We start from the raw sequence: 27,848 nt of genomic DNA, 5'->3' as shown, positions 1-27,848 counted from the left end.
GTCTGCGGGCCCGAGCGGGGCAGTCCTGGGCTAGCGGCTGTCGTGCAGCGACTGCACCGCGTGAAAGGAAGTCTGTGGGAAGGGAGGTGGGAACCCCACACACGTCTGAGCTCGGTCTTCTCGCCCTTGGGCGCACCGCGTTGCCTCGCTGTTTTGTTCCGTGGGCACATCTCTGCTGCGTTCATCCAGCCCAGCTCCCCTGACTTGCTGCTGAAACACGTTCCAGCCGGCAGCGAACCTGTGCACCTCCGGCAGGTGGCCGGCATGGTCTGGGCTTGCCGGTGGCACCCTCCCTTGTAGTCCCAAAGGCCACGGGATCCGTGAAAACAGCACACTCACACTCGGCTGTCCTAAGCTGGTGATCTTTGGTTAAGGCTGGTGATCTTTGGATAGCCAAGTCCAGAGTCTTAAGGAAGCAGGCCTTGCTTTTCTCTCCAGGAGGCAGAGCAGGGAGGGATCGAGCCCCAAAGCTAGCACCGTCCCCATGGGGCGCCCAGCATCTCACATCTGGACACGTTACCATTCCTAGAGCAGACCCCGTGTCCATCTGGGCCTGCCCGCCATGCCTGGCCTCTGTGAGTCTCCTGTGGACAGTCTCCAGGGTCTGAGGTGTCTCGTGAGGCACCTGCAGCAGCTTCTCCTCCCGTCTTGCCTCTCACCTCTCTCCTTCTTGATTCCCCCTCCCCTGGCCATTCGGCCAATTCTCATCTTTCCCCTGGGAACACACCTCCTTGATTCCAGAGCCAGAACATGCGACGGCCACATCCCTGCCACGTTTGCTGCAGGTGCGCCCACCTCTCTCTCTGCCCTCCTTGGCTCTCTTCGTAACCAGAGGGAAGACATGAGAACCAGAGGACAGTGTCATTTTTAGCAACCGCGTATGGATGGCTGCTTCCTGACACAGAAGTCTAGATAAGTTTTCTTTTCTTTTCTAGAATCTTCTTCAATCTTCTCAGTTTTATACCACCTGGAAAGTTCGTGTGAACTGCTCAATAAAAAGCACAAAGAGAGGAAGGAATGAGCCCTTGAGCTTTAAAGCAAATGAACCCGCCCCATAGATCACACCACAGATTCCAGATTTGGGATGGGGGGGCACATTATTGATAATGAGGGTTCACGTAAGAGGAGTTTAGTCCAGTAAAACCCACCAGAAGGTAAGAGACATTTCCTGTCATCTCAGCTTTGTTGCTCCTTGTTGACCTTAAAGGTACTTAACTCTCTCGATCTCTTTCCTTGCCTGCAAATTAAAGATTTTTGGGGGCCAGGCGCTGTGGCTCACGCCTGTAATCCTAGCACTTTGGGAGGCCGAGGTGGGTGGACCACCTGAGGTCAGGTGTTCAACACCAGCCTGGCCATCATGGTGAAACCCCATCTTTAAAAAAAAAAAAAAAAAAAAAAAAAAAGATATTTTTGATTATCTATTTTTTAAAACCTCTTGAAAAATTAAATCTGTGAAATAATTTATAAATTTGACAAATAAGGTTTGAAATGAGTGAAAAGACAGATTCCATGGTAGAAAGGAAAAATATGTTCTTTTTTTTAAAAAATAAGAGGCTGAAAGAAGAGAAAATAAACTAAAAACAGTTTTTAAATCATACTTATCAACAAGAAGATGGGGCATGAGGCAGAATTTGGGAGGAAGAAAGAGAAAATATCAAGTGACCCCGAGCATGAAAAACCTCAGCGAATTCCAGGATTACAGGGGCTGCGGCTGCAGCACAGTCTTTAACACCCCCAGCCCCCGATTACAATAAAAACTATTTTATTGTAGGGCTGCAAAAATGACAGGTCCACAACCAAACAAACAAGAAAAAAATAGCACAAAAATAATAGGAATGGGTTAAGGTTAGGGTCAACATTTCAGCTAAAGAGAAAGAACACGTGCACCTCCCCGTCCCCAACCCCGTCTAGGCAGCTCTGGAAGTCTCCCCGTCTTCAGTCCTGGAAGACCTGCCTTTCCTAAGGCAGCTGAAGTCTACCAGCTTCTGGAAACTGAGCTGCTTTTAAATTCTCTGAACCTCCTCAAGTAACTGAAAAGGAGTCTAAACCCTCCCGCAGGGAGGTAGGCAGTGACCGTCCCCTGTAAGGGCCAGCAGTGGAGAAGTGGCTGCGCTCAGGACCCTCCAGGCCCACACCCAAGTCTGTCTCTGACCCCACAGAATGGGTCTCTCAGTTCTTCAGGGCCTCAGTGGCCTCAGATTTGAAAAACAATGCCTGATCTGCGTGGGGTTGTTGGCCACTGTTGCTGCTTCCCTCTGTGCCCTCTGGGGCCGGGGTGAGCCTGTGTGCGCGTGTGTGTGTCTGCGGGGAGCCGCGGTGGTGCTGAGCGTGGTCGCCGTGGTGGGGGTCGACCATCCGTCTCTGTCTCCCAGGCGATCCAATGGGTTCTTGGTGTTGGAAAATTGGTGTCATCGAGGCAGCAGGCCTTGCAAAGAACCCCTCCCAGCCCCCAACCATTACCCCTCCAGGATAAGTGACTCCTCATTCCACGTGGGGTTTCTTACCCTAAGGGACAAACAGTCCTTGCTTCTGAGAATGAGAAGGACAAAGGACCATTTGTGAGGCACCTCCAGACCCTCTAATAATGGCTGTGCTGAGAGTCAGGGAGAGATCCTCAGCCTTACACATCTCAATCCGGATCCCACCGCCAGAAAGGAGTTCCCTGCAGCAACCTGCCTATAATGTATTTTAAAACATGTTTGTACTACATATAAACGGTATTAGCTGCCTTAGAGCTCAATGTAGCCGACTCAAGGTGAGTACCTCTCTTGCGACCCCAGGCCCCAGCGTCCCAGCCCTGAGCGAGGTCCCTTTGCATGTGGAACCGGGGCCCCCGCCTGCACCCTGAGCGCGTGGTTGAATGCATCAGGCCCTGGATGAAGCTCGCGCTTCCACGGAGGGCGAGAGGCTGGGGTGGTGTTTCTGTGGCCTTGCGTCAGCTGCACCAGTCACCTTTCGTATTTTTTTCTTGCATGGGTCCTCCGAGTCCAACCCCAATACCGGCTCCGGCTGCCCCAGCCTCTTGCTGAGCCGCTCCACTGCTGCTGGACGTGCATGTGCTCTGGCAGCAGTTCCCATGGACACACCCCGTTAAGTGAATGGGACATCAGGATGTGCTAGGTACGTTCGCCGCACTGGACAGGAGCCGATCGCGGGACGTGCCTGGGCGCCTGGAGGCCCTGCCGCAGTTCACAGTGTTGGCAACAGGGGCAGCACGATCAACACTAAGGGACAAGCGGAGCTTCCTAGGCTGCATGGTCGGGAAACACACACAGTGCATGCAGCATGGGCGGCGAAGCTGCCGTGGTGGCCCTGGGTGCTCCCTGAACAGCCCAACCGCAGCGCAGAGTCCCCAGAACACAAGCCCGGGAGCCGGGAGCGGGACCAGACCATCAGCAGTGCTGCCCGGGTCTGCCTTCCCACAGCCCCTCTCATCCAGTGCACCGTCCCCAACGCTGGGGTGGCATGCGAGTGTCCTCCAGGACATCGGGGCACCAGGGCCGGGGGCAGGGCGGCTGGATGGGACTGGCGCAGGTGAGAGGCTGACCCGGTGCTAATGCAGGCCCTGGAGCCGTAAGTCACGGTGTAAATCCACTGGCCAGTATTCCTGCTGATGCTGGTACCATCTGCATGTCATCCAGATGAACTCTAGAGTAGGGGTATGTTCTGGTTAGCACAGGTACTGGGCATCATGGAAGCGGTAATGCTTCTTCACCCTCCAAATTGCTATTTTGCCTGCCATGAGCTCACGGTTCTTGGGCACTCTCAGCCACAAGCTTCTGAGTCTCACTTGCACGATGATCCTTGCACGTTCTCAGCGACCTGGGGCTAGCCCGTTCCAAAATCTTATCTGAATAAGCAAAAAGAAATTTTTTAAAAAGTAGGATAAGGGTGCTTTTAAAATTCCTTTCCATTTATTTGTTGTTGTTATTTTTGAGTGTGATTTAAAAAGAAAAGTGCTGGGAACCAAAAGAGAAAAAGGTGTTTCGTGTTTACAGGTGACATAATCAGAAAGCAAGCTTTCCACCTAAATGCCGCTAATATAGACAAGTCTACTTCACATTTTGAAATGTGTAGGTTTTCCTAACCCTGCAATATCCTAGACACCACGTTGTAAAAACCCCTCACCTGAATTTCAGGAAACCAAGCAGAATGGGAGACCCTCTAAGAATCTTCGGGACAAAGCCTCCCGGGAGACCCAGAGTGACGGAAGCTTAGTGGGAAGGTCGCCTACCCCAGGGTGTCAGGGTGTGTGCACAGCACTCTTGTATTAGCTGGTATTTCTACGTAGCAGGAACGCCTGCCTCACCCTTTAATGAGAAGCCTTGGGAAATGAAGGAAAGGGACTTTGGAGAGGGTGCAGAGCAGGGAGGCTGAGGTGCCTGTGGGGGAGGCAGCAGAGACTGCACCCCAGAGGGTGGCTTGGAAAATATCGAAGCCCCATGCAGGCTCCTGCACCGCTGTATTAGCGTGGGAGAAAGCGCAAAATCAGTGAGTGTCTTACAGATTGAAAAGTGATTTACAGGAGTTGCCTTCCCTTGAGTTTTAGGTAATCTCTTTAAGAAACTGGCCAGAGGTGATATAGGACTGTTGTTTGCCAGCATCCCCAGGGGATTGGTCCCAGGACCCACTAAGGATACCAAATCCTTGATATGAGCAGGAGTCTTCACATACAGCCTGCATAATCCTCTCATGTATTTTAACTTTCTCTGGATTACATATAATTTTTAATTCAAAGTAAATGATGTTTATGGAGTTGTTATAGTGTATTTTTAAAATTTGTATTATTTTTATTATTGTTTTTGTCATTCTTCTCTGAATAATTTTGATCTTCCGTTGGCTGAGTCTGAGGATGTGGAGCAGTTGGATACAGAGGAGCAATCACCAGCTGCTTGCCCATAAGTAGCCTGGTCTCTTTCTGTTTGGAAAGAAAGTTGCAGCAGTGCAGCCTAAGAATAAGTATTGAGCCTTTTCTTTCCATTTGAAATATTTTTATTTTGCCTTTCTCTACATTTGTTTATTGTTTCCCACTTATATGACAAGAAGAATCAAAATTAAAATATTTAGGCTGGGCACGGTGGCTCCCACTTGTAATCCCAGCACTTTAGGCATCCAAGATGGGCGGAGAACTTGAGGGCAGGCGTTCCAGACCAGCCTGGCCCATATGGCAAAGCCCCTATCTCTACAATACAAAAGATTAGTTGGGCGTGGTGGCCCATGCCTGTGATCCCAGCTGCTCAGGAGGCTGAGGCAGGAGAATCACTTGAACCCAGGAGGAGGAGGTGGCAGTGAGCCAAGATCACGCCACTGTACTCCAGCCTGCACAACAGAGTTAGACTGTCAAATGTATGTATACATAAATTTTTTTTACCATGTTTCTGATGCTTCAGATCAATACATATTTTTAGGACAAGATCTGTTTAGGCAAAAAACAAGTTTACAAATATGTTTTTCTACTATAGGTAAGGCCTAATTTTTTATTTGTTGTTATTTTCCTTTAATTAGGGGGATGAAGAAAGAAAAATCTAGTTTTCATATTTCGTATTTTACTAATTAAGCCCCCATGAAACCAAGGAATGAAAAAGATGCTGTGAAAGGGGCTCTCTGAGAAATTCTGAAAAGAACTCAAAGTCGATCTATCTGACATTTACATTATTATCCCAAAAGTTCAATGGTTTTCTGCTGTTCAATTTTAGCTGCTGAGCTCAAAATCAGGGCAGCCTTTGAGGACTGACTCAATTAAATGAGGGCAGCCTCAGAGATCATTAATCCAGACACAGCTGAGACATGCTGGTAGTCCTTTCGGCCTTAATTTACAAGACTGTTTTTTTTTTGTTTTTTTTTTTTAAATAAAAAAGTAAGTCATTAACTCCATCAAGATGAGAGATGTGTGTCTCTTCCGGATAGTCCTCGCTTTAGACTGACTTGGGAGATGGACGGTGGGGGACCGGCTGGGTCTCCCCTGCAGACCTGCCCCTGTGCGATGCTGAGTTGGGCTGGGAGAATTCCCAGACCCTGCCTCCCAGGGCTCTGGGCTCTCAGCCTCCGAGGGCACTTGCTCTGCAGGTGATGCTGGGAGGTTGTCCTCCCTGACTCTGGGCGTTCAACACATGTCCAGCAAAAGCACGTGGCAGCTTGTCCTGACCCGTGGACAGTGAGTGTCTGTGGTGTGGACTCTGTCCTGGCCTCCATCTCCAGGAGCCTCTGCCTGGTTTTCTAATAACATTGATGTAAAGCGAGGTCCTCGATGCCAGACCCCGATAGGCAGTAAAATGAGCTTTACTGTGAGCCTTCCTTTAACTAGAGGCAGCCCTACCCTGAAGAGCATGTCCGGCTTTAAATGCCTTACTGAATAGAACTGCAAGATTTATTTAATTTTCATACGATTTCCTTTTGAAAGAGAGAGGATGGGATGATAGACTCTAGAGGGAGCACCTTCAGGACATTCCTATGAATCACTGGGCACAGTGCAGCCTCGGTAGGTAGACAGCGCTGTTTCCTGTACACCACCTGCCTTAGGCTGTGGCTTTGTAAATGGGAAGGGATCAGCACAGCGATGGGTTTATGTCCTGGGAAGGACACATCAGAGGCCATCTGAAAAGCCGGTTGGTGGGCATCCCAGCTGTGTGATGTGCGCCAGTGGAAAACGCCATGATGTTCTGTGATGATGTATTTTAACGCCTAGATATGGAGCTCTTCTTTTATGTTAGGGGACACATCTTACAACCCATGGACATGTGGTCAGGGCCGCTTCTTACATGGGCCCACGGAGGTGGTTTCTGTGGCGGTGAATAGAAAAGACAAGGCCAGGAACACAAAGGGCACAGGGGTCAGGTCCGGGCCCTCGGATGCCTCAGATCAGCAGGAGCAGCTGCTTCTACCTGAGAAGAGCTTCTGCCTGAAAGTCAGACTTTCACGTGCTTAGGAGTGTCTCTTTTACTCTTTGTTTTCTTGTGGTGGCTTGGGTGTTTTTGTTTGGTTTTGTTTTTAGAATTTGCCTGACTTGTGCGTGTCAGCTCTAATGTAAATACTGTTTAAAATATCTTATTATGATGTGGCCATCACCATTCTTAAATGTCTATACAAGACAGATTTTTCAACCAGATAGCAATATGCACAACCAAAAGTTATTTTCTCTTAAATTCTTTTTTTTTTTCCCCTTTTAAATTCTTAATCTCAGGCAAACAGAGATGAAGCAAAATCAGGAATATTTTTGTCTTGAAAATATCCATGGGATGGCTCGTGTGGGTTTTGAGATTATTTGTTCATCGTTTTCTTTCTCTGGTTGTTTTTACCAATAGTATCTTTGGAATAGAAAAGGGTATATATATATATATATATATATATATATATATATATATATATATATCACCAAGCATTTTATTGAATGCAGCTTTACACCCTTAGCCGTCCAGAGGAGCTCAGAAGAGCGGCGTTGCTATTGGTGGTGGTAGCTGTCAGGGAGGCAGGCAGGGCGCGAGGTGACTGGCATTCTGTCCGACCCCACTCCGCTCCCGGCACCGCGCTGAGAGCGGGAGCCTCCCTGAAAGGGAGCTGAGAGGCCGTTTCCATGGAAACCCAGTCAACCTCTTCTGCGGTTTCCAAACCCGGGCTGTGCAGCACGAGCTGCCGTCCGATTCTGTCCGCGGGAGACGCTGCTGGTCCCACAGCACTTCCCTTCGTGGAAAAGGCAGGCTCCTGCGTGGCGCATGCACATGGCATGTTTGCAAATGGATTTCACACCACTCCCATTGTCGAGGACCCTGGAGCCGACTCTTGGGTTAGATGAGCAGCCACTTCCCCATCCATCCACTTCGGAACGTTGTATGTTTTGAATGTTGAGATCTCTTAAAGCTAGGAACTCTGTATGTTCAGTCACATAATAATGGATGCCAAGAGCAGTTAGAAGGAGGAGTCGTTGAAAAACCATTCTGGGCTGCCTCGTGTGGTCTAGAAGCACCACCTAAAGATGGAAAGGCTGAATTACTACCCAGAAAACCAGGGCTGGTTCCTTCAGGGAGACACAGCCGGTGTTTCCAGCATGTGCTCTGGACGCTGGTGATGGGAATTGAGGAGGCTGAGGGCAGCCTGGACTCTGGGCTCACGGGAGCCTGTGCAGGCAGGAGGGCAGGAGGAGAGGGCATCGGGCCCAGGAGGACGGTGAACCTGCCAGTCCAACGCGTTCCGCACATGCCTTCATGTGGCCAGCAGGCGGCACCCGGGATGTTCACCCCACCTGCCCACCACGAAAGCCTGGAAATGAAAACAAACCTTTTGAGAGACAGAGGCCTCTTTCCTGTGATTTCTTTTTTCTTTTTCAATACAGTGAAAGCTCTAAAAATGAGCAAAATCAATATCGTTTTATTTCCATGATGAAAATGGACACTTTTTAAAACTTTCTTTTTAACTGAAACTGGTTTTATTTTAAAATTAAGAGCATAGCCCTCCTCTAATTCGGTTGGTGTAGACTGCAGCACCACACCCGCCATTCGCGATTAGTCTCGGAGCGCAGATGCGTTTGTGCTTGCAGTCTGCACCTGAGTAACGTTTATTTAGTGACCTTTCGTGGAACCCTCCATATGTATCATTAATCTCTTCACAGTACCCACTTAATCATGGTCCAGTAATCTCAAAAAAAAAAAAAGCCCTACTTTAAAGACTAATCAATAAATTAAACAAAACGAAACCCACACAAGGTCTCCCCACCCCCAAAACTAGCAGTTGTGAGTTGTGTTTCTACTGAAACCTGTTTTGAAAGTGGTTCTTCATCCATCCCACCCTGGAAACACAGCAAGAGTCATCAGTTATTTTATTCTGCTCTCCCAAAATATTGTTAATCCAGTGTTCTTCAGCTTTTCAAGATACAAGTGAGAAAGTGTTATTAATTAGTTTTTTTTTAAAGGCACATTCTTCTATAGCAAGAAGGACATATAAACCAAGCCATAAAAGTATTTGGCAGGACATTAAGTTATCACAGGCACTGGTTAAAACACCTGTTTTCTTATCAAACAGTGGATTATACATTAATAAATGACATTTAAACACGTAAAAACTACCACAAAAAATTTATAAGTAGTGAAAATACGATTTTCACTCAGTTATTTGGCTACAATACCTCACTCTAAATTTGAGTGGAAGAATCAACTTCCTTCTGTCCCAACAAAAAAGAACATCTCAAAAATGTTTAGCCATATTAAAATGAGTACATTTTAAATAAATGTTCACTATGTACTTGATTTAGAAATTTTAAGAATCTTTTTCTCAATCAAAAAGTAATGCTAAGAAGTATATATTAGTGGCTGGTAGGAAAAACTTGTTTCATGATACATTTTTAATACAGATACTTGTACCAAGATTAGCTTCTCCTGGATAGAATGATTTTTGTTGCTTTCAAATGTGCTTCCATATGTGAGTGTACGGGTTTGGAGTTTAACCACGTAAGGTGTCATTTGAAAAATCAGCTAGTTAGGTTCAGTCCTTAATTTATTTTTTTGGACGGTATTTACTTAGCAACTGACTGAATAGTCTTATGATCAAACTTTAAATGTGTGTAAACAGCTGTCACTTTAACAAAAATCAGGTCTAACAGTTGGATTTGGAGTTGTTGCTCATGATATTCAGAGACTGTCAGAAGTCCCTCATCACTGTTCTGCCTCAGATTCCTCTTTTAAAGACCCCAATTCGCCTTAGGCTAAAGGGCGGTGGAAGGAGCACCCCGAAGAACCCTCCAGTCTTCTTCACTCTGCACCTTCTCACTCTCCCCCGGAGCAGGTCATAAATTCGACTTCTCCTCTAACATAATATGGAAAACATCAATTTCAATACCCTGAGATCTAGACTTCCGTTCCCTTTCTTAGGACTAAAGGAGAGTACTGAAAACCGTTTACACATTGAATTGTCGAAATATGACATTGATATACTTAAAATCAGGCCAGCTTCATGTATTTCCACTCTAATTCCCGACACTCTCCTCTGATCTCGAGAAAGCCCGCCTGTAAGCAAATGCTTTGCTGTCCTGGTCTCCGCCCCCAATATCCACAGTGGCTTTCTGAGTGGAAAGCAAATTGAAATCTAGGAGCAGGAGACACGCAGTAAATGTTTTTAAATTGCAATTCCTGATCTCGACAAGAATTCAGGTGCTCGCTGAGGCGGGATGTGGCATGGACTGTGCGCTGATTCTTCCTACTAGGAATAATATTGTGCACTAAGTTGCTTTATCCTTGTCATTTTTGGAGAGATACAAATGTAACAGAAGTGAGGATTTTTTTCTTAATTTTTACATTCACGGTGGGTGCAAATGCAACTGAAACAGCTCCAAGTGAAAATGTGCTTGCAGTGCTGTCTTGTTCTTGAGACAGCCTAGTGAAGAAGTTATATGGAGGGCAATATAATTATAAAGCTCTTTTTATAAAAAATTGTCTGATTAGGGAAATGTCAAGACCTAAATGAGAAACAGGATGGGGTCACCTGGATGGGCTTCCGCAGCTGAGCGTGTGTGCCCACGAGCTGCCCAGGGCTTCTCCGCGGGCTGACCTGGTGCATCTAAACTGACCTGTGTTCTTCTCATGTCAGTCAAGAGTAGCAGCTATTTCCAGGTGTATCAGAGCCGCCTGAGAGCACAGCAGCCATCTGAGACTGCTGGCCCAGACGCGGGCTGCTGCCCTCACTGCTCCCTGGGGTCACTCAGGCTGGTCGCAGCCCCAGCCAGTCCATATAAGGGGCACCTTTGTAGTGCTGGGGTCTGCGTTCAGACTAAGACCATTCCTCAGACCTCGGTGCACGCCTCTTCATGGGTGAGCCTGGCTTCGTGTGTGCGCTGGTGTAGTAACAGGCCCTGTGGTGGCCGGCCCTGAGAACACGGGGAGAAAAGGCGGGCTGTTTGGGGGGAATACGGATTCTAGAGCGAGCAGCCCAGGGACCAAAGCGCAGCGTCTGCTCCGGAGACTGTGGGGCGCTGAGCAGCCAGCTCCCAGGGCTCTGGAAGGTGTGCGTGTGGCCGCGGCCCTTCCGGCTCCACCGGGGAGCTTCCCGCTCCGCTCAGCCTCTTTCAAGTAGTTAGTCTGCTTTGGGGATTAAAAAAAGTTACTTGTTCAGGGAATTTTCTTTCTTTCCATGTTAACACAGTTTGCATTTTTGATGGCAGGTGCCCCACGCCTGGCTGTGACGGCTCCGGACATATCACCGGCAATTACGCTTCTCATCGGAGGTGAGTGGAGATGCTGCTTTTGTCTCCAAAATGCTCTTTCTCACTGAAACGACAGGACTAGCGCTCACTTCAGGTACCAAGGCTTGCACAGTTTGATACCATGGGCAAAATTCAGGATCTAAAGACTCTTAGTGCCAGAACACAGTGGCGTCTGCACTGGAGCTTCACTGAGAAAGCAACCCCTCCATTTCCAGGGCCACCGGCTCCTCTCAGGATATCTCACGTGCCGTGCATGGGGCCCCACTGGGAAACAGTCCTTGTCACCCAGCAGTGCTTCTTTCTAAATTGGAAGAGGAAAGGAAAGAGAATAGTATCTGCTATAGGATCCCTGAGAGCAGCCGTCTAATACCATGAGAGTTGGCCTCTTAAATATGAAGATTGGCCCCCAGAGCTGCAGGCATTCTAAGCAGGCCTCACATGTACGGTTATCCTCAGCAGGCGTCAGTAGAGTTCAGAGCTGCGGAAGTGCTTATGTTACAAAGTCTAGGCACTGTCACTCCCAAGGAGAGGGGTGTGTCTAAAACATAATACAGAGATTTGGTCATGTGAGATGACAACCTTTCTATCCTACCTGACGTTCAGTAAATACTGAATGGACGTGGATTTAGGACAGGCACTGTTTAGCTGAGAATTAAAAGAAATGGGAGAACTATTAGAGAACAAGTTTGCCAGTTGTTAAAGGTGGTACATGAGGACTGTTCTCGGGGGTGTGGGTGTGGCAAGGGTTGCAGGGACCCCGCAGCGAGTTCGGCCGTGGGGAGACTGGATTCAACTCCAACCCTAGTGAGGCCAGGTGGGAATTTACAACCGAGGAGCTGTACCAAGGTTGGGGTCAGTGGATAGAAAAGTCCCCACGAGAAGCATCAAGGAGAAGGGATTTCTGGCCGAATGGACTTGATGGGGTCACTGCTGACGGCCGGCCAGGGTGGTAGGATATCCAAGGACTCAGACACTGAAGATGGGAATTTTTCTTAAACGGACTTAGAAGGATTCTTGCTCCTGCTGGATCCTACAAGGACAGAGGGAAGCCAGGGTCAGGCGCGTTCTAGTGAAGGACTCAGAGGAGCTCAACTAAAGTTTTGGTGAAGAAAAAAGCCCTTGTGAATATATTGTCCACACAAAGGTGAATCTGCTACACACAATACATGTTTAAGTCACGTTTAGGTGTACCAGCAGCAAATGCCAAGGTAAGGACAAGAATATTTCTGAAAGACCGATGTAAAGGAAGTCTCCCGGTATGGGACACAGTCCTGCGTCTGTCAAATAAATAAACTAAGCTGTCAGGCGGCCGCTGCCTTCCGTCTCTCTAAGTTTTAGATGATAAAGTAGGCAGTCCAGCAGCAGGTGGGGCCTCCTGCTTTTAACATACTGCTTGCAAGAAAAAAGAAAGAGGAAAAAGAAGGAAGGAAGGAAAGAAAAGGGGGAGGGGGGAGGGGAGGGGGGAAGAGGAGGGGGGAGGGGGAGGGGGAGGGGAGGGGGAGGGGAGGGGGAGGGGGAGGGGAGGGGGAGGGGGAGGGGAGGGGGAGGGGGGAGGTGGAAAGAGACAGAGGGGAGCAGGGAGGGAGGGAAGGGAAGCTCGGAGAGTTAAAGAGAGTGTCAGCCGTTGACAATGGCCCCCGCCCCCCCAGGACAAGGCTGTCTGCAGAGTAGCTGTGTGAAACCCCCTGTCTGTCCCTGAGTGACCAGTTCCCTGTGGTCAGAGTGGGGGACCTCACCTGACTGGCTGGTGTTTGGATTAGAAGCAGAACTCAAGGGCCGATTGTTTTGTCATGAAAATCTCACCGAGAGTGACTTGCTCCTGTGCTCACATGCCAGCCGTTTGGGAGCTGTGTTTAAACAGCATGTGTCTATGAAAAGCGTAAACTGTGGATGCCACTGAGGAAACATGGAGCATGCAACTCGTGGGAGGTTTCCCCAGACTCAGTGCAAACGCCTTACGCCCCCGACCCGGATTCCTCAGCCTCTGTAGTGCCGGCTGTGGGGGCAGATGGCCGTTTGCCGTGGGGACCATCCTCTGCACTACGGGACCCATGCGGCATCCCTGGACCTCACCCACCAGATGCCAGTAGCATCCACCCTTCCCTGAGTACCAAAGATGCCCACAGTCACTGCTGAGTTCCCCTTGGGACACCACGGCCACAGGCCAGGGCAGCAGAGGGCTCATTACATCGATGTGCCCCCCTGGGCAGCACAGAAACAGCCTCTACACTCGGCAGAACGAGAGTGAGTCGTGCCTTCCACAGGACTGCCAGAGTTAGATCACTGGTTTAGAGTAAATAAAAATGAATTAAAACTCCAATTCGATATACATAGACAAGCACATTCCAAGCTAGACTGTATTCCATCTTAGAAAAGCAACGCCACGGTCCCCTCACGTGGCCAGAGCTTCCAGTATGGCATCACGTCAGCAGCTCTGGAAGAACACTTCCTGGTCATTTTGTGTCCAAATCTCCGTTTTTCTACTGATTTTTTTGGTGGGGCGTTGGCCTCATGTAAATTTAGTCATAATGTGGTTTAAACATTTTATTCATTTTACGTCTGTTAAGTATTAATATAGCACAGACCCATGATGAAAATCTAATCTAAGCTCGAATGTGAGCTGCCAGCTATTCCTGGAGTGAATGATCCCAGGTCAGTCCACAGAGATGAAAAGCAGATGTGCTTTTGTATTGGGTGAATCTGAGAAGGAGAAGGAGCCCTCTCGGGGTTCCAGTGGATCGAAGGTACAGCACCTTGTGAGGTGACTGGTTCTAGTAACAGCCTCCCCAGCATAGACATCGGAACATCTGACACAGACGTGCCAAGCAGAAGCGCCGCCTTCAGCTAACGCTTCTTACGTGAAGTCACCGCGAAGGAATGATGGAGGCCACCGTGAGGCCAGCGTGGTTCTGTGTCAATGGGCTGCTGACGACGGATGCCAGCCAGCAAACAGGGAAGCTCGTCCAGGACTGTCGGCGCTTGGTGGCCAGAAATCCGAGTGGGAGGGACTTCTTTTCATTTTAATCTCCGGTTTCCCAGGAACAGAAACATAAGGTTACGTATATGCAGCTCTGGAGAAAACGTCACTCAGACAGTGATTCCCTGGCATTCTTCCCTCACTTGTGCCACAGTTCAAGGTAGTTGTGTGGGTTCAAGGCATCCTCCCCCCATGCTGGGGTCTGTCATGAGCGCTGAAGTCACAAAACAATGATCCTGAACGTGCTCGGGGCACGGATCTGCCTCGCACACCTGTGGTGTCTGGAATTCTCCCTCCTGCTCCAGGACAAACGCACACACTCCAACTCTGTCTGCAGTCACCGTGTCGCCAGCGCCCTTCTGAAAAGCGAGGCCGAGCCCCGGCCTTCTCCTGGGCCCGTTCTGGGAATCAGGCAAAGAGCTGTTCTCCACTGTCCACAGCTGCGCTGAGCATTCGCAGCTTCGTTCACTTTTGGGTTTGAGGAAACTGAGGGGCCAGGAGGTGAAGCAGCAGAGCTGCGCTGAGCCCACATCGTCTGGCTCCGAGTCCCAGCTACTGGCAGCCCACGTGCCTAGGATGCCCTGGAGGAAGCATGTGCCTGAGCCGCCTGGAGAAGGCGGGGGCTGCACCTGCCTCTTGACGGTGGTGTTTCCGGGCCTCCACATGGTGTCTGAGACATCCCTAGGTCCATTTCAACAGATGTCCCTTGGTTGGGATGTTCTATCAAACGATCCTCCATCCACCGCTTTGCCAACTCTCCATCGTCAGTGAACAGACCACGTACCTACAAAGGCATCCACCTCGTTCACAGTCGTCCGGGGCCCCTCTTTGCACTCGTGTCTTCAACAAACAGAAGTGTTTCTTGAGTATATCCTCAAAGTCCTGTTTTCCAAGCACCTTTACTCTGTTCTCCAGCCCTCCCAGGCCCTCTCCTTCCCCCATAGCTCCGCAGCAGGGTCCTGCCAGGCAGGCTTGCCGAGGGCTGCTCCCCGTTCTCTCTGCCCAGCCGACCCACATGCCTTCCCATGGGATCTGACAAGGAGCAAGGGCTCCAAGAGCCCTAAAGTTGTTCTGGTGCAGGAGCCAAGCCCACATTTTCCACAAATGACGATGCTCCAGGAATCCGATCCCCACTAACACTCTGTGCCCCCTATGGCTCCAGAACGGCCTCTAATCACGAAAGAACATTCACTGGGCACCTGCTATGTGCCAGAAATTACAGCAAGCATTTCACATGTATAATCTCACCACCAGCTGTGATGATTGGAACCCTGACTGCAGGTAAAGACGCGCGGGCACGGAGATGCTCAGCTGCCCGTCCATCAGCGCCCATCCCGTCAATGCCTGTCCCATCAGCGCCTGTCCCGTCAGTGCCCATCCATCAGCGCCCGTCCATCAGTGCCCGTCCATCAGTGCCTGTCCATCAGTGCCTGTCCATCAGTGCCTGTCCGTCAGCGCCCGCACTCACCCGGAGCACTTGCACTGTGCTGTTCTACAATCATGTGCAAAATCAAAAGTGGGCAAAGGATACGAACAGACACTTTACAAAAGAAGACATACGGGAGGCCAATAAACATATGAAAAAATGCTCATCATCACTGGTCATTAGAGAAATGCAAATCAAAAACACATTGAGATACCATCTCACACCAGTTAGAATGGCGATCATTAAAAATCTGGAGACAACAGATGCTGGAGAGGATGTGGAGAAATAGGAACACTTTTACACTGTTGGTAGGAGTGTAAATTAGTTCAGCCATTGTGGAAGACAGTGTGGCGATTCCTCAAGGACCTAGAAAGAAATTCCATTTGACCCAGCAATCCCATTACTAGGTATAAATAATAATAATAATAATAATAATAATAATAATGTTGCAAAATCAAAGCCTCCAGGAGTGCAGACAAACGGCCGGACGGTGTCTACCTACGCTGCCCCCTGTGCCGTGGGGACGCTAAACAGGGGTCCCAAAGGCCTCATCTGCTGTGAAATGAGGCGTCACCAGGTCCTGAGGCAGACGGAGGCAGGCTTGACGTCATGCAGAAGGGTCAGGAGCAAGTCGGCCCTGGAGGGTCCCATGTCTCACCGCCAAAATCCAGAGAGGCGGCTCCTCACCAGGGAGCCCCGGGAGCCTCGTAAGGCAGTGCCAGTCCAGGCCATCAGATCTGCTCTCACAGCGGGGTAAAAGCTGTACAGTCAGAGGGCCAGGAAGGCACAGGATGCGCCCTCCCAGGGGCCATAGAGCTGCTTCGCAGAGGTCAGTGCCGTCTACGCTCTCCCCTGGGCTCCAGCCCCAACATCCACCCTAGCACCACTGTGACCTGGAGACCCTGAGGTACTGCCCTTGACCACAGGTCTCCTGCGATCCCAAATCCTCCAGTTTCCCCTAATCCTGTGCTCACCTGTCATTTGCTCTTGCTTGCTGGAGCTGTCCATGCGCTTACCCCAGAGAACATGGGGCTCTGAAGTGTCTATAGCATTTCCAACATTTATAAAGTTCCAGATAAAGATGTAGACATACGATGAGGCCCCCGTGAATCGTGGAAAACTGTTTCTATCTAGGAAATTGCTAATCATTTAAACATAATCCCCAATGTCAGTGTGAAATTCCAGAAACCTAGTAAATTAGTAAATGTCTTTTTGAGTGCATAATCTGTCCCTGAGGCTAAGACATAAAAGCTAACCATCCTGGCACACTCTAATGCATTCCTGCACGTTCAAGGGGAATGGAGACAGGACCCAGGAGGATGGGTGAAGTCACTAGGGTAGGAATCCGACCTGAAAGATACTTTTCAAATGTGCATGTACTTAACCTAAAGATAATGAATAAGTCATGTCTTAATTCTGACCAAGTGGGTGGGTCGGAGCAGAGGAGAGAGGAGGCGATGCTGAGTCACAGGGTGACGGATGGTGAGGGTCTCCAGGGGGTTGTATGGAGCTGAGCCACAGGGCGATGGACAGTGAGGGTCTCCAGGAGGCTGTGTGGAGAAGGATATTCTAAGCAAAGGAACAGCATTAAAGAACACGTTATAACAACACCAACATCAACGCACATTTGGCAGTGAGTAGTTGAGCTTGGTACATAGTTCAGCTGCGGGTCTAAGCCTGTGGGAGTAGCTACAAATGAAACTTGTTTTAGGAGGCCTGTTGAATTCATTATAAGGGGGTTAACTTTATTTGCTGAAACATGGGTAATTACCCAAGTGCAGGCTTGATTTTTAGCCTAAAGAGCAGTACCAAAAGCGCACTTGGGAGGTGATTGGGACAGCTGGGAGAAGAGCTGCTGCAGGTGATGAGAACAGTGACGGGGCAGTGACCAGCAGGCTGAAGGGGGTGAGGCCCTGGGGAAGAAGTCAGGCACTAAAAAGGGAGGGGCTGGGATGCACCCAGGGCCCCATCCACATCATCATCCGCATAAAGAAGCCCACCAGGAGAGGTGGGTTTTACATTCTGTCCAAACACATCAACACTGGGATTCTTAGGATATATCCAGGTGAGCCAAAGAGGAAGGGTGAGAGGAGAAAGGCAGCTTTCAGTCACCAGCAGACGAGCTGTTCCAACTTATTTACGAAGAGAAAATGACACTTTTAAAAATGGAAGATGGTGGCCGGGTGCAGTGGCAGCTCACGCCTGTAATCCCAGCGCTGTGGAAGTCTGAGGCAGGCAGATTGCGTGAGGCCAGGAGTTTGAGACCAGCCTGGCCAGCATGACAAAACCTCCTCTCTACTACAAGTACAAAAACTATCCAGGCATGGTCGTGCAAGTCTGTAGTCCCAGCTACTCAGGAGGCTGGCGCGGGAGAATTGTTTGAACCTGGGAGGCAGAGGTTTCAGGGAGCCAAGATCGGGGCACTGCACTCCTGCCTGGGCCACAGAGCAAGAGACTCTGTCTCCAAAAAAAAAAAAAAAGGAAGATGAATCCAAATCCTATCCTAAGAAATGAAATCCGATGTGAGCCCTGAGCAGAGCATGGAGCCATAGCTCCGACACCCAGGAAAGGAGGCACCGCTCCCTTCCCTCCAGGGCTCCGGAAGAGCCTGCAGATGAATCTCTGTGTTTCTAAACATTAAAAGGAGAAGACAAGGGTGGGTGACGTTTTGTTAGGTTCAAATTTGGGCTCTACAGCAGGGATCCCAGTACAGACAAAGGTGAAAGTCGGGCTCTAAGATCACAGAGCTCCTTCCCTGTGCCAAGCATTGTACAGAGCTCGTTATCACTTTCAGTTTTCGCAGCCGATGACGCAGGCATTTCTGCCCCAAAATACAGACAAGGAAACCAAGGCCTAGACACTGAGCCCATATGGCATCGCCTCTTTCTTCTCTCCCTCGGCTACCTCCGGGAGAAGTGGCCATTCAGATCCTTCTCCAAATAGTCATTCTGTAGAGAATCTCCACTCTGGGGGATGCAGCAAGTACTGGCTTTCCATTCTATATTGTAAGCTGAAAAGGGGAGTTTTAAATACTGAGGAAGTCCTAATTCCACTGCTCCTAGAGTTCTAGTGCTTAGTTGGTGGGTAGGGAAATGTTCCCTTGTTTTCATCAAGCCTGAAAAGTAGCGAGAAGTAAGCAGCATAAAGGTCCCAGCCACGCATTAAGACGCTGCCGTGAGAACAGGGTGCCTCGGGGGGCCCTGGACTCCGGGAATCTAGGCCCTGCTGTCCTGGGGATGGGAGGGAGGCCCTGGGCTATGGCAGGTGGAAGACAGGACCCCGCGGGGTGCAGGCGCTGAGCTGCTCACCGAGTGTGTTGGGGCTCGTAAAGACCACGCCCCTCCATGTGCAGGCTTCTCACAGGTGCCTGGCCAGCACCCTGGAAGAGACCACAGGGCCTCCTCTCACAGGGCCTCCTCTTACTAACAGACATGGCTTTCAGATAAGTGCTCCTGATCCCCAGAGCAGGCATTTAAGGAGTCTAGACCAGCCCCAGAGTCAAGGCCAAGGCTTCCTGGAGGGTATCGCATTGTCAGAGCCAAATCTTGTTGTTGTTGCAGATTTTTTCTGTTTGGTTTAGTTCTGCTCTCAGCCCAGGCCTCCATGGTCGCCCAGAGCTGTCCCTGGCTCGTAAGTCCATGGGGAGTGACTCAGGGACAGGGCAGGGAGCAGGGCCTGAGGGAGTCTGGCCTCTGTGGTGGGGTCAGGGGCTTGGCTTCCCCTACATCAGTCCTGTATCTTGGGAGATGGGATCCTGGATAGGACACCATAATTATCCCTGGGAAGGACATCATAATTCTCCCTGGGTGGGACATTATAGTAATTCTCCCTGGGTAGAATACCGTAATTCTCCCTGGGTAGGATACCGTAATTCTCCCTGGGTAGAATACCGTAATTCTCCCTGGGTAGAATACCGTAATTCTCCCTGGGTAGGATACCGTAATTCTCCCTGGGTAGAATACCGTAATTCTCCCTGGGTAGGATACCGTAATTCTCCCTGGGTAGGATACCGTAATTCTCCCTGGGTAGGATACCGTAATTCTCCCTGGGTACAGACATTGTAGTAATTCTTCATGGGTAGGACGTTATAGTAATTCTCCCTGGGTAGGACATGATAATTCTCCCTGGGTAGGACACCGTAATTGTCTCTGGGTAGGACACTGTAATTCTCCTTGGGTAGAATACCGTAATTCTCCCTGGGCAGGACGCGGTAGTATTTCTCTCTGGGTAGTATACCATAATCGTCCCCTTGGTTCCTCTTTCCTTCATTCATGTGTTGATTCACCTGCTCTGTGCAAGGCGTTGGGCTAGGAACTGGGGTACCGCAGATGAACACTCACGTGGTTTATACTCCCAGGAACCCCGTCTCAGAGGAGCCTGTAGAGGAGAGAACTGTGTGAGCCCTGCAGCGGCCACGCTGTGAGGACAGCCAGGCCCAGGCCTCTTGCAGGATGCAGAGGCAGGCAGAGGCCATGCAGCTGGGAGCGAGCCACAGACAAGGCAGGGACATCGGTCAGCCTAGAGGATGTCAGCAAGGCTTGCAGGGAGAGCCCAGCGAGGACAGAGGGGCTGTGGCCGGAGAGGGGCCTGCGTGGCAGCGGGGCCAGGCCTCGAGGAGCCAAGGAGCCATGTGGAGGAAACTGGGCCACCCACCGAGGAAATGAAGAGCCCTGGGTGACGCTAAAGAGCTGGCCTGGAGGCGATCCCAGCCCGGACCGGCCTGTTCTAGCAGCGCCTGGAAGAGAAGGTGGACGGACAGACACACAAGGAGAGGCCTTGGGTGTGACATCATCCATGGAAACTTCGGGAAGCAAAACCCAGCACAAGGGCGAGGACACACTCAGTCTGCTGGCCGGGGGCTTTGGGTTGGTGATGTGGGCAATGAGTCTAATTATGGGACATCCAAGCAGTTGTGCAGCGGTCAGCGGGGTGCAGGAGTGGCCCTGAAGTCACCCCACACTGGCCACAGAGCCCCAGTGACCTACAGGACGGTCGGGAGCCAGAGGCTGGGGCAGGCGCAGAGGAGGCTGGGGCGGAGCAGGGAAAGGTCAGGAAAGCACAGGTGGGCCCCTCCTCCCAGATTCCCTCCTGTAAGAGGGCAGAGCAGGCGTCCCCAGACTTTTTACACAGAGGGCCAGTTCACTGTCCCTCAGACCGTTGGAGGGCCGCCACAGACTGTGCTCCTCTCACTGACCACCAGTGAAAGAGGTGCCCCTTCCTGAAGTGCGGCGGGGCGCCGGATAAATGGCCTCAGGGGGCTACCTGGGGCAGAGAGAAGAAAGGCCCCTGCAGGCGGCGAGCTCAGGCACCCTGGCCTCACCTCTGGTTTCTTCCTCTTTCCTCTTCCTGTGAAAGAGATGGGGAAGGAGCAGAGAGACTCCCTGAGGGCACCAGGAGGTGGGGCAGCGGAGGGGCTGGGAGTAAAGGCACTGTGGGGCCTGACAACCCCTTTCCTGCCCAGACCCAAACCCAAACCCTCGGACACCTGCCTGTGCTCGGGTGCTGCCCCCACCTGAAGCGGGAGGCCAGACGGAGCCTCCCTCTAGGGGAGTGAGCTCTTCCTCCTGGGAATCCGCATGTTTCCAAGAATCAGAACTGACCAGAAAAACTACCCCCGAGCTCAGGAAAGGCAGGGAGAACAGTGGCCTCCCACCTGGACCCACCCGTGGCCGGCACCAGGGCTGTCACTTCCACAGGACCCAGTGGCACTGCAGGAGATTTCCCAATTTCGGGTTCTTCATTTCTTTTCCAAAATTCCCATTTATTTTGTATAGTCTTGTGTGTGGTATGTATGTGTGTGCACTTTTCTGTTCCAGCTCAAAAAATTCCTCTAGAAACATGCCCAAAGCCTCTGTGCCCAAAAGGTTGAAAATGAAATAAAACAAGCATGTCCAGCTCTCAGTCCACCCCCGGCAGCACGACCCGAAGTCTGGAATAAGTGGCTGTCTCCCAGCACCGACCTGCGATGGAAGTGCCTGGGAAGCTGCTGGAGAGACAGAGTCACCCAGGACGAGGCTGGAGGCTGTTTCCTTTGCCATGTTCACCGTGCATGCGTCCATGTGCTCCTGCCCGCTCTCAACAAAACCTCCCCCAGCATCTTCCCTGGTGACTCCGACTGCTTCTGCCCCTTCTGGGGGACCAGGTTCTCTCCGGTTCACGACTTCCCAGCCCGCCCCGGTCTCCTACATGTCTCGTAAGGGGACTGATGGTGCCTCAAGCCTCGGAGAGAACTCAGGGAAAGAATGCTCCTCCCTGAATTTTCACTTGGTTCCCGGAAGCACAGGTTTCTGGGGAGAATCGGGTCACAGCCTCGTCGATTGTTAAGAAGGTAGCTGGAATCAACAGTGTGGGGTGCTTTCTGAAACGTGTTTCTCATTTAGCCTTTCAGGTTGCCCGAGAGCAAAGAAAAGCGGTATCAGGATAGCACAGAGCAAAGAAGATAAGGAAGATCAAGAGCCCATCAGGTAAGAGCTGAGGGCCACAGCAGGGCTGCCGCGTGGGGACACGGCATTCAAGCACAGCAAGGGCACATCAATCAGAAAAAGAGACAGTGGGTCTTAGTGGGCACTCTTTGAGATTTCAAATGCAAGGTCAGATAACTGACACCCAAACCAAAGCACATCTGCTGGTTGGCTGAAAAGTTACAGGGGCTGTCCAGCAATAAGCTGATATCCATCCGTCTGAGGTTCCTTGGAACCCAAATCCCAACCCCAAAAACAACTACCCTCTCCTCTTGGTGGGAAAAGCAGCTGAATTCTTGGGAATGGCAGATTGGTGAATGCTCCTGAAGGTACTGAATACCCCACCACAAATGGATTGTCACTGGTACTCTGGCCTGTAAAAAAGTTTAGTTTAACCTTGTCTTGCTCTAAGGCAGAGCTTGGGGCCACAGCAGACACTGGGCTTGGGGTCTGTGACAACTACCGGCTGCCCAAGGGGGTGTTTGTCCCCATCCCGTGCCAGCCATGCCTGGACCTCAAACCCCACACAGTAAGCAACGTCACTCCACATCTTCAGAAAAAAATTTTAATTAAAATAAAAATAAAGCATATTTAAATAAATTAAGATTTGTCAAAATACATAGGTAATGCAAACTCTGGGGAAGGCGAACTTTCCTGTTAATAAAAGCAATGCAGGCAGGCTCGGCGCTCGGGCACACGAGGAGCGCTTGGCCAGCCCTGCCTCCTCCAGGCGCGGCGCTGCCCTGCTGTGTGCCTTGGTCCCGCCGGGCGTGAGTTCCAGGAACACACCCTCCCCTGTCCCGGTGCCAGCCCGACTCCAGGAGCCTTCAGGAGACGTGTCTGCAGCTCGGGACCTGCTCTAGCTGGAAGGGAATGTTAAGGCCTCCAGAAGACACGGCCAGACAAATAAAGGGTTTCTAGCTCCTGAGAAAAGCACAAACAGCCTCTTTAAAAATTATCCCACCACATCTTACTGACTTTGCATTTTTTTCCGCACGAAAAGCCACGGTTCCGTCCCAAGGCGGTGTCTTCTAAGCCCACGCTCGTGAGGCTGCGAGCACCTGCATGCTCTTCTGCGCGCTGGACCCTCACTCCTCACTCCTCACGTTCACTTTGCTCCAGAAAGTTCCTTCTGTCCACAGCGGCTCAGGCCTTCCGTGCAGGTGAAACAGTGGAGCCTGACACTAGGTGGTGTCTTTCAGTGACTTTCTTTCTTTTTTCTTTTCCTTCTGCCCGGCCAGGAGAGCATGGCTGTTCTTTCTTCCCTCGTGCCGGGCTATCCCGACTTTGTTATAGCACCCACCAGCCAACGGTGGCCAGACAGTCACGCGTGTCCCCTCTGCTGCCCTCCAGGTGTCCCGTCCCCGGGTGCGACGGCCAGGGCCACATCACGGGCAAGTACGCATCCCACCGCAGCGCCTCCGGGTGCCCGTTGGCGGCCAAGAGGCAGAAGGACGGGTACCTGAATGGCTCCCAGTTCTCCTGGAAGTCGGTCAAGACGGAAGGCATGTCCTGCCCCACGCCAGGGTGCGACGGCTCGGGCCACGTCAGCGGCAGCTTCCTCACACACCGCAGGTGAGGTCGCGTCCGCGCCCCTGGCTGGGGTGGTGCTGCGAGACCCGGCTGGCACGGCTGGTTACGACAGCAGCAGGTGTCAGCTTCTCCCATCACTGAGTGTAGAGAGAAAAGCCTGGAAACTATCAGACCAACCCAAGGCAATGCGAAGGTTTGGGGAGAGCGTTCACACATCTTACACGTCCATTAAGGAGCACAGACTCCTTCAACCCCGCCTATGGATTTCACAATAGCGTTCCACTTTTTATATTAGAATCCACAGCAAGATACAGATTTTCATTTCAGACACACACACGAATATCTTTGGTTATTTATGCCACCCGAAGTTCACATGCAGCCCTCTCTGGGGAAAAGGATGGCATCTGGCCCAGTGGCCTCCTGGTGAATGTCTGTGCCAACGGTGCGTGAGAGAACTTCCGAAAGACCCGCTCAACCGCATTCAGTTTTCTTTGCTTCGTTTAAAAAGAAGTCAGTGCAGTTACAGTGTCTCAGAAGAGGTTGGTTCTGTGCAGTCGGGCCCTCCAGCGGGAGGGGGACCCGGGTTGGGACGGGTCTCAAGGCTGACGGCACCCATTCCACTGGGCGTCCCTCGGCTTCCTTGAAGAGGCGGAAGGGCAGGTCGATGCGTCTCACGCACCGTGCGAAGGCCAAGCCCTTCAGGGAGGTTTACGATGGTTTCCTTTCTGCTGCCCCGTATGCCACTTTCTATGAAAACCACACGTGCGCCTCAAATCCATCTCAGTCCCCGAATGAACAAACGTGGGTACGAAGATTACAGAAATAATGGCATGTTCAGAAATAGGTGACCCTGACCACTGAAAAATGTTAAGGAAGATTTTTTTTTAATTATTAAAGAAATTCCTGCTCAGGCACAAAATTCAAACAATATAAACAATATAAATGGGTTTAAAGAGAAAAATTGGCTGGGCGCAGTGGCTCATACCTATAATCCCAGCATTTTGGGAGGCCAAGGCAGCCAGATCACCTGAGGTCAAGAGTTGGAGACCAGCCTGGCCAACATGGTGAAGCCCTGTCTCTACTAAAAATACAAAAGTTAGCCGAGCATGCGCCTGTAATCCCAGGTACTCAGGAAGCCGAGGCAGGAGAATCGCCTGAACCCAGGAGGCAGAGGTTACATGAGTAGAGAACCTGCCATTGTACTGCAGCCTGAGGGACAGAGCGAGACTCCCTCTCGTAGAAGAAAACAAGAAAGAGAGAAACAAATTGAGTGTCCTTTCCCCAACCTCATCTCTCAGCTCCCTTCTCAAAGGCAGGCAGTTCCTGTCTTCTCTGGAACTGAATAGCACCCCTGTTTATACACACAGGTCTCAGTGTCTCCCCGAACGCTGCATAAGGTCAGGGTGTGGGCTGCTCACCTGGACCGCCCAGGGCTCAACAGGTGGGGCATTCCCCGTTAGGTGCACAGAGTCCCACAGTGTCACGGAGCCGCCTCCCCCTCCACAGTGAGCCTGCTCCTGTGCCTGCCGCCCCGTATCCTGTCCAGGCTGGATTGTTACGAAGAACTCCACATGGGCTTCCTCCCGCACACAACTCCACGTCCTTATGCAAGCAGACCTTCAGGGTCTACTCCTGGAAACAAGAATGCTAGCTTTAAAATGTTAACAGATCCTGCCAAAATGCCCTCCAAAAGAGTATCTACTTTCCCAAACCTTTCGCCATTCATAAAATGTTTAAAAACATTAAAAACCCTGCCCATCTGGCCTATGAGGAAGAGCTTGTATGTTTTGCTAATGTGACACAAACGGAAGCAATTTCATCCTCTGGAGTGGGCGTTTCTGCTCTCCATGGACGGCACTGGTGCAGGGCTGCCTCTGCAGCGCCTGCTGCTTCCTCCTCTTCTGCTGAGACTTTGCCCATTTGACTTAAGCAGCAAATACCAGGTGCCAGATGGGTGCCGTTCCCTCCCACTGCCCAGCCTCTGGGTGAATTGCACGTTAGGGTCAGGAAGACAGCTGCCACCAAGAGCTCTGTCCCGACGCTTGTTCCGTGGGGGAGGGCTGAGAGCTCAGGAGCCACTGAGGTGGGCAGCAGAACCCAGCCCCACAGCGCCCCTTCCCAAATGCCCAGCATGCATTTCTGCTGCTAGGACCTCACCCACACACCTCTGTTCACTCTCTTACCAGCCTCACCTCAATTTCTGCCCTTCCCTGTTTCTTTTCTCCAAAGGGGAACCTCTTCCCCAGGGTCCATGGCAGAGAGTGGAGAGTGTTCAAATGCATGTGCTGGCCTCAGCAAGCTGATGGAATATTAGGGTAGGAGCTAATGGAATACTGGGTTGGAATTTGGGGGCAGGTTGATGGAATCTTGGGGTATCAGCTGATGGAATCTTGGAGCAGTACCTGGGCTGCGGGCTGATTGAACTTGGGGCACAGGCTGATGGAATCTTGGGGCACAGGCTAATGAAATATTGGGGTGCCGGCTGATGGAATCTTGGGGCAGGTTGATGGAATTCTGGGACACAGGCTGATGGAATCTTGGGGCACAGATGGATGGAATCTTAGGGTGCAGACTGATGGAATCTCAGGGCAAAGAATGATGGGATCTCGGGGCGCAGGCAGATGGAATCCTGGGGCACAGACAGAAGGAATCCTGAAGTACCGGCTGACAAAATCCTGGGGTACAGGCCAATGGAATCTTGGGGCACAGGCAAACGGAATCCAGGGGCACAGGCAGATGGTATCCTGGGGCACAGGCTGATGGAATCTTGGGGCACAGGCTGGTGGAATCTTGGGGCACAGGCCACATTAGTGAGTAAAACCACAGCTTACAGGCTCACGTTACTCAGATACTTTGCACTGCCAGAAGCTCCTTTCTCTAGAAAGCTGCACGCCTCTACTTCACTCCCACCTGGTTCCACCCTGCCTCCCCGTGCCCCAGAGCTCAGCAGGCTCCTCTTTCAGGATCCCAGGTCCCTGGAGGGCCCACAGAAGTCCAGGTATGATGGAAATGACCCCAGCCACCTGTGCCCCACCCAGCCTGCAGGGCCACAGCTTGATGGGAGAGGCCCCAGGCTCCAGCCCCGGGTGTGAGAATTCTCGCGCGGGGTGTGGGGATGGAGACATCAGTGTACCAGGGGCAGCTCCTTCTAGAGCCCTGCCTCGGGCTGGCAGAGCTGCCAGAAATGTTGACGCTCCTCCATGTTACGGAAAGGCGCCGTCAGAACTCTGAACTGCTGGCTTTGGTGACCTCCGAGCAGAAAAGGGACCTCCCTGTATGTCACAAGGGCATGATTTCCCAGTGACCAGCACCCCTGTTTGTGCAGCAAAGGAAAAATCAGGGCAGCGGCAGAGGGGAAAAGGGGTTGTCCGGGCCTGAGCACGGCGGACCTGGGTTCTGTTCTGTTCTGTTTTTGCAGTTGTGGTAAAATATTCATATATGGCATGGGACTGACCATCTCACCCATCCTGAGGTACATGGTTCAGTAGTGTTAGGTATACAGATGGACCCCAACTTATAATTTTCAGATTTTACAATGGTGCAAGAGCAAAACACATTTAGTAGAAACAGCGCTTTGAATATGCATGCAACCAGTCTTCCTCACTTTCAGCCATACTCAATAAATGACATGAGCTGTTCAACACTTGAGTGTAACTGGGCCTTGTGTAAGTCACCTTTGCCCAACTGTAGCTGATGTAAGTGTTCCAAGTGCATTTAAGGTGGGCTAAGCTGAGCTATGATGTTGAGTCAGTACAAGTATTAAATGCATTTTTGACAAAATATTTTCAATATACAGTATTTTCAACTTAAGATGGCTTTATGGGGATGCTGACCCACGGTATGTCGCGGGGCACCTGTATTCACATTGTTGTGAAACTGATCTCCAACCCTTTCATCTCTGTCGAGACCCGGTCTCCGTTCAACACTGACTCCCCCATCCTCCCCTGCCTAGCCTCTGGCACCCACACTATGCTTCCTGCCTCTGTGAATCGGACTCTTCCAGGGACCCCTATCGGTAGAATCACACGGGGTTTGTTTTTTGTGTCCATCTTATTTCACGGAGCCCCATGTCCTCAAGGTTGTAGCATGTGTCCGATCTTCCTTCCCTTTTAAGACTGAATAATATTCCAACATGTGTTGACCGTGGTTTTTATCTGTTGAACAAGTCTTCATCAATTTTATTAGATAGAAAAAATATTATTTTCTGAAAGTGTAAAAATATTAGTACTGGCAAGAACACAGCTGAGCATATGGAAATACACTCAG

General features: G+C 50.9%; 1 protein-coding gene across 16 annotated transcripts in view; it reads left to right on the top strand.

Annotated features, from left to right (window-relative positions):
• The window catches only part of MYT1L (myelin transcription factor 1 like), a 548,393-nt gene that overhangs the window by 478,143 nt on the left and 42,402 nt on the right, over positions 1–27,848 (top strand). For all 16 annotated transcript variants that reach the window (XM_039461349.2, XM_039461322.2, XM_074393446.1 and 13 more), the window contains 3 exons: positions 11,144–11,206; positions 21,969–22,052; positions 23,403–23,624. In XM_039461349.2, the coding sequence (XP_039317283.1) occupies positions 11,144–11,206; positions 21,969–22,052; positions 23,403–23,624 (369 nt within the window). The remainder of the gene's footprint in view (positions 1–11,143; positions 11,207–21,968; positions 22,053–23,402; positions 23,625–27,848) is intronic.

The sequence above is a fragment of the Saimiri boliviensis genome, chromosome 1, assembly GCF_048565385.1.
Source record: "Saimiri boliviensis isolate mSaiBol1 chromosome 1, mSaiBol1.pri, whole genome shotgun sequence".
In the NCBI taxonomy this organism is placed as follows: domain Eukaryota; kingdom Metazoa; phylum Chordata; class Mammalia; order Primates; family Cebidae; genus Saimiri; species Saimiri boliviensis.
This window is presented reverse-complemented; position numbering and strand designations above follow the sequence as displayed.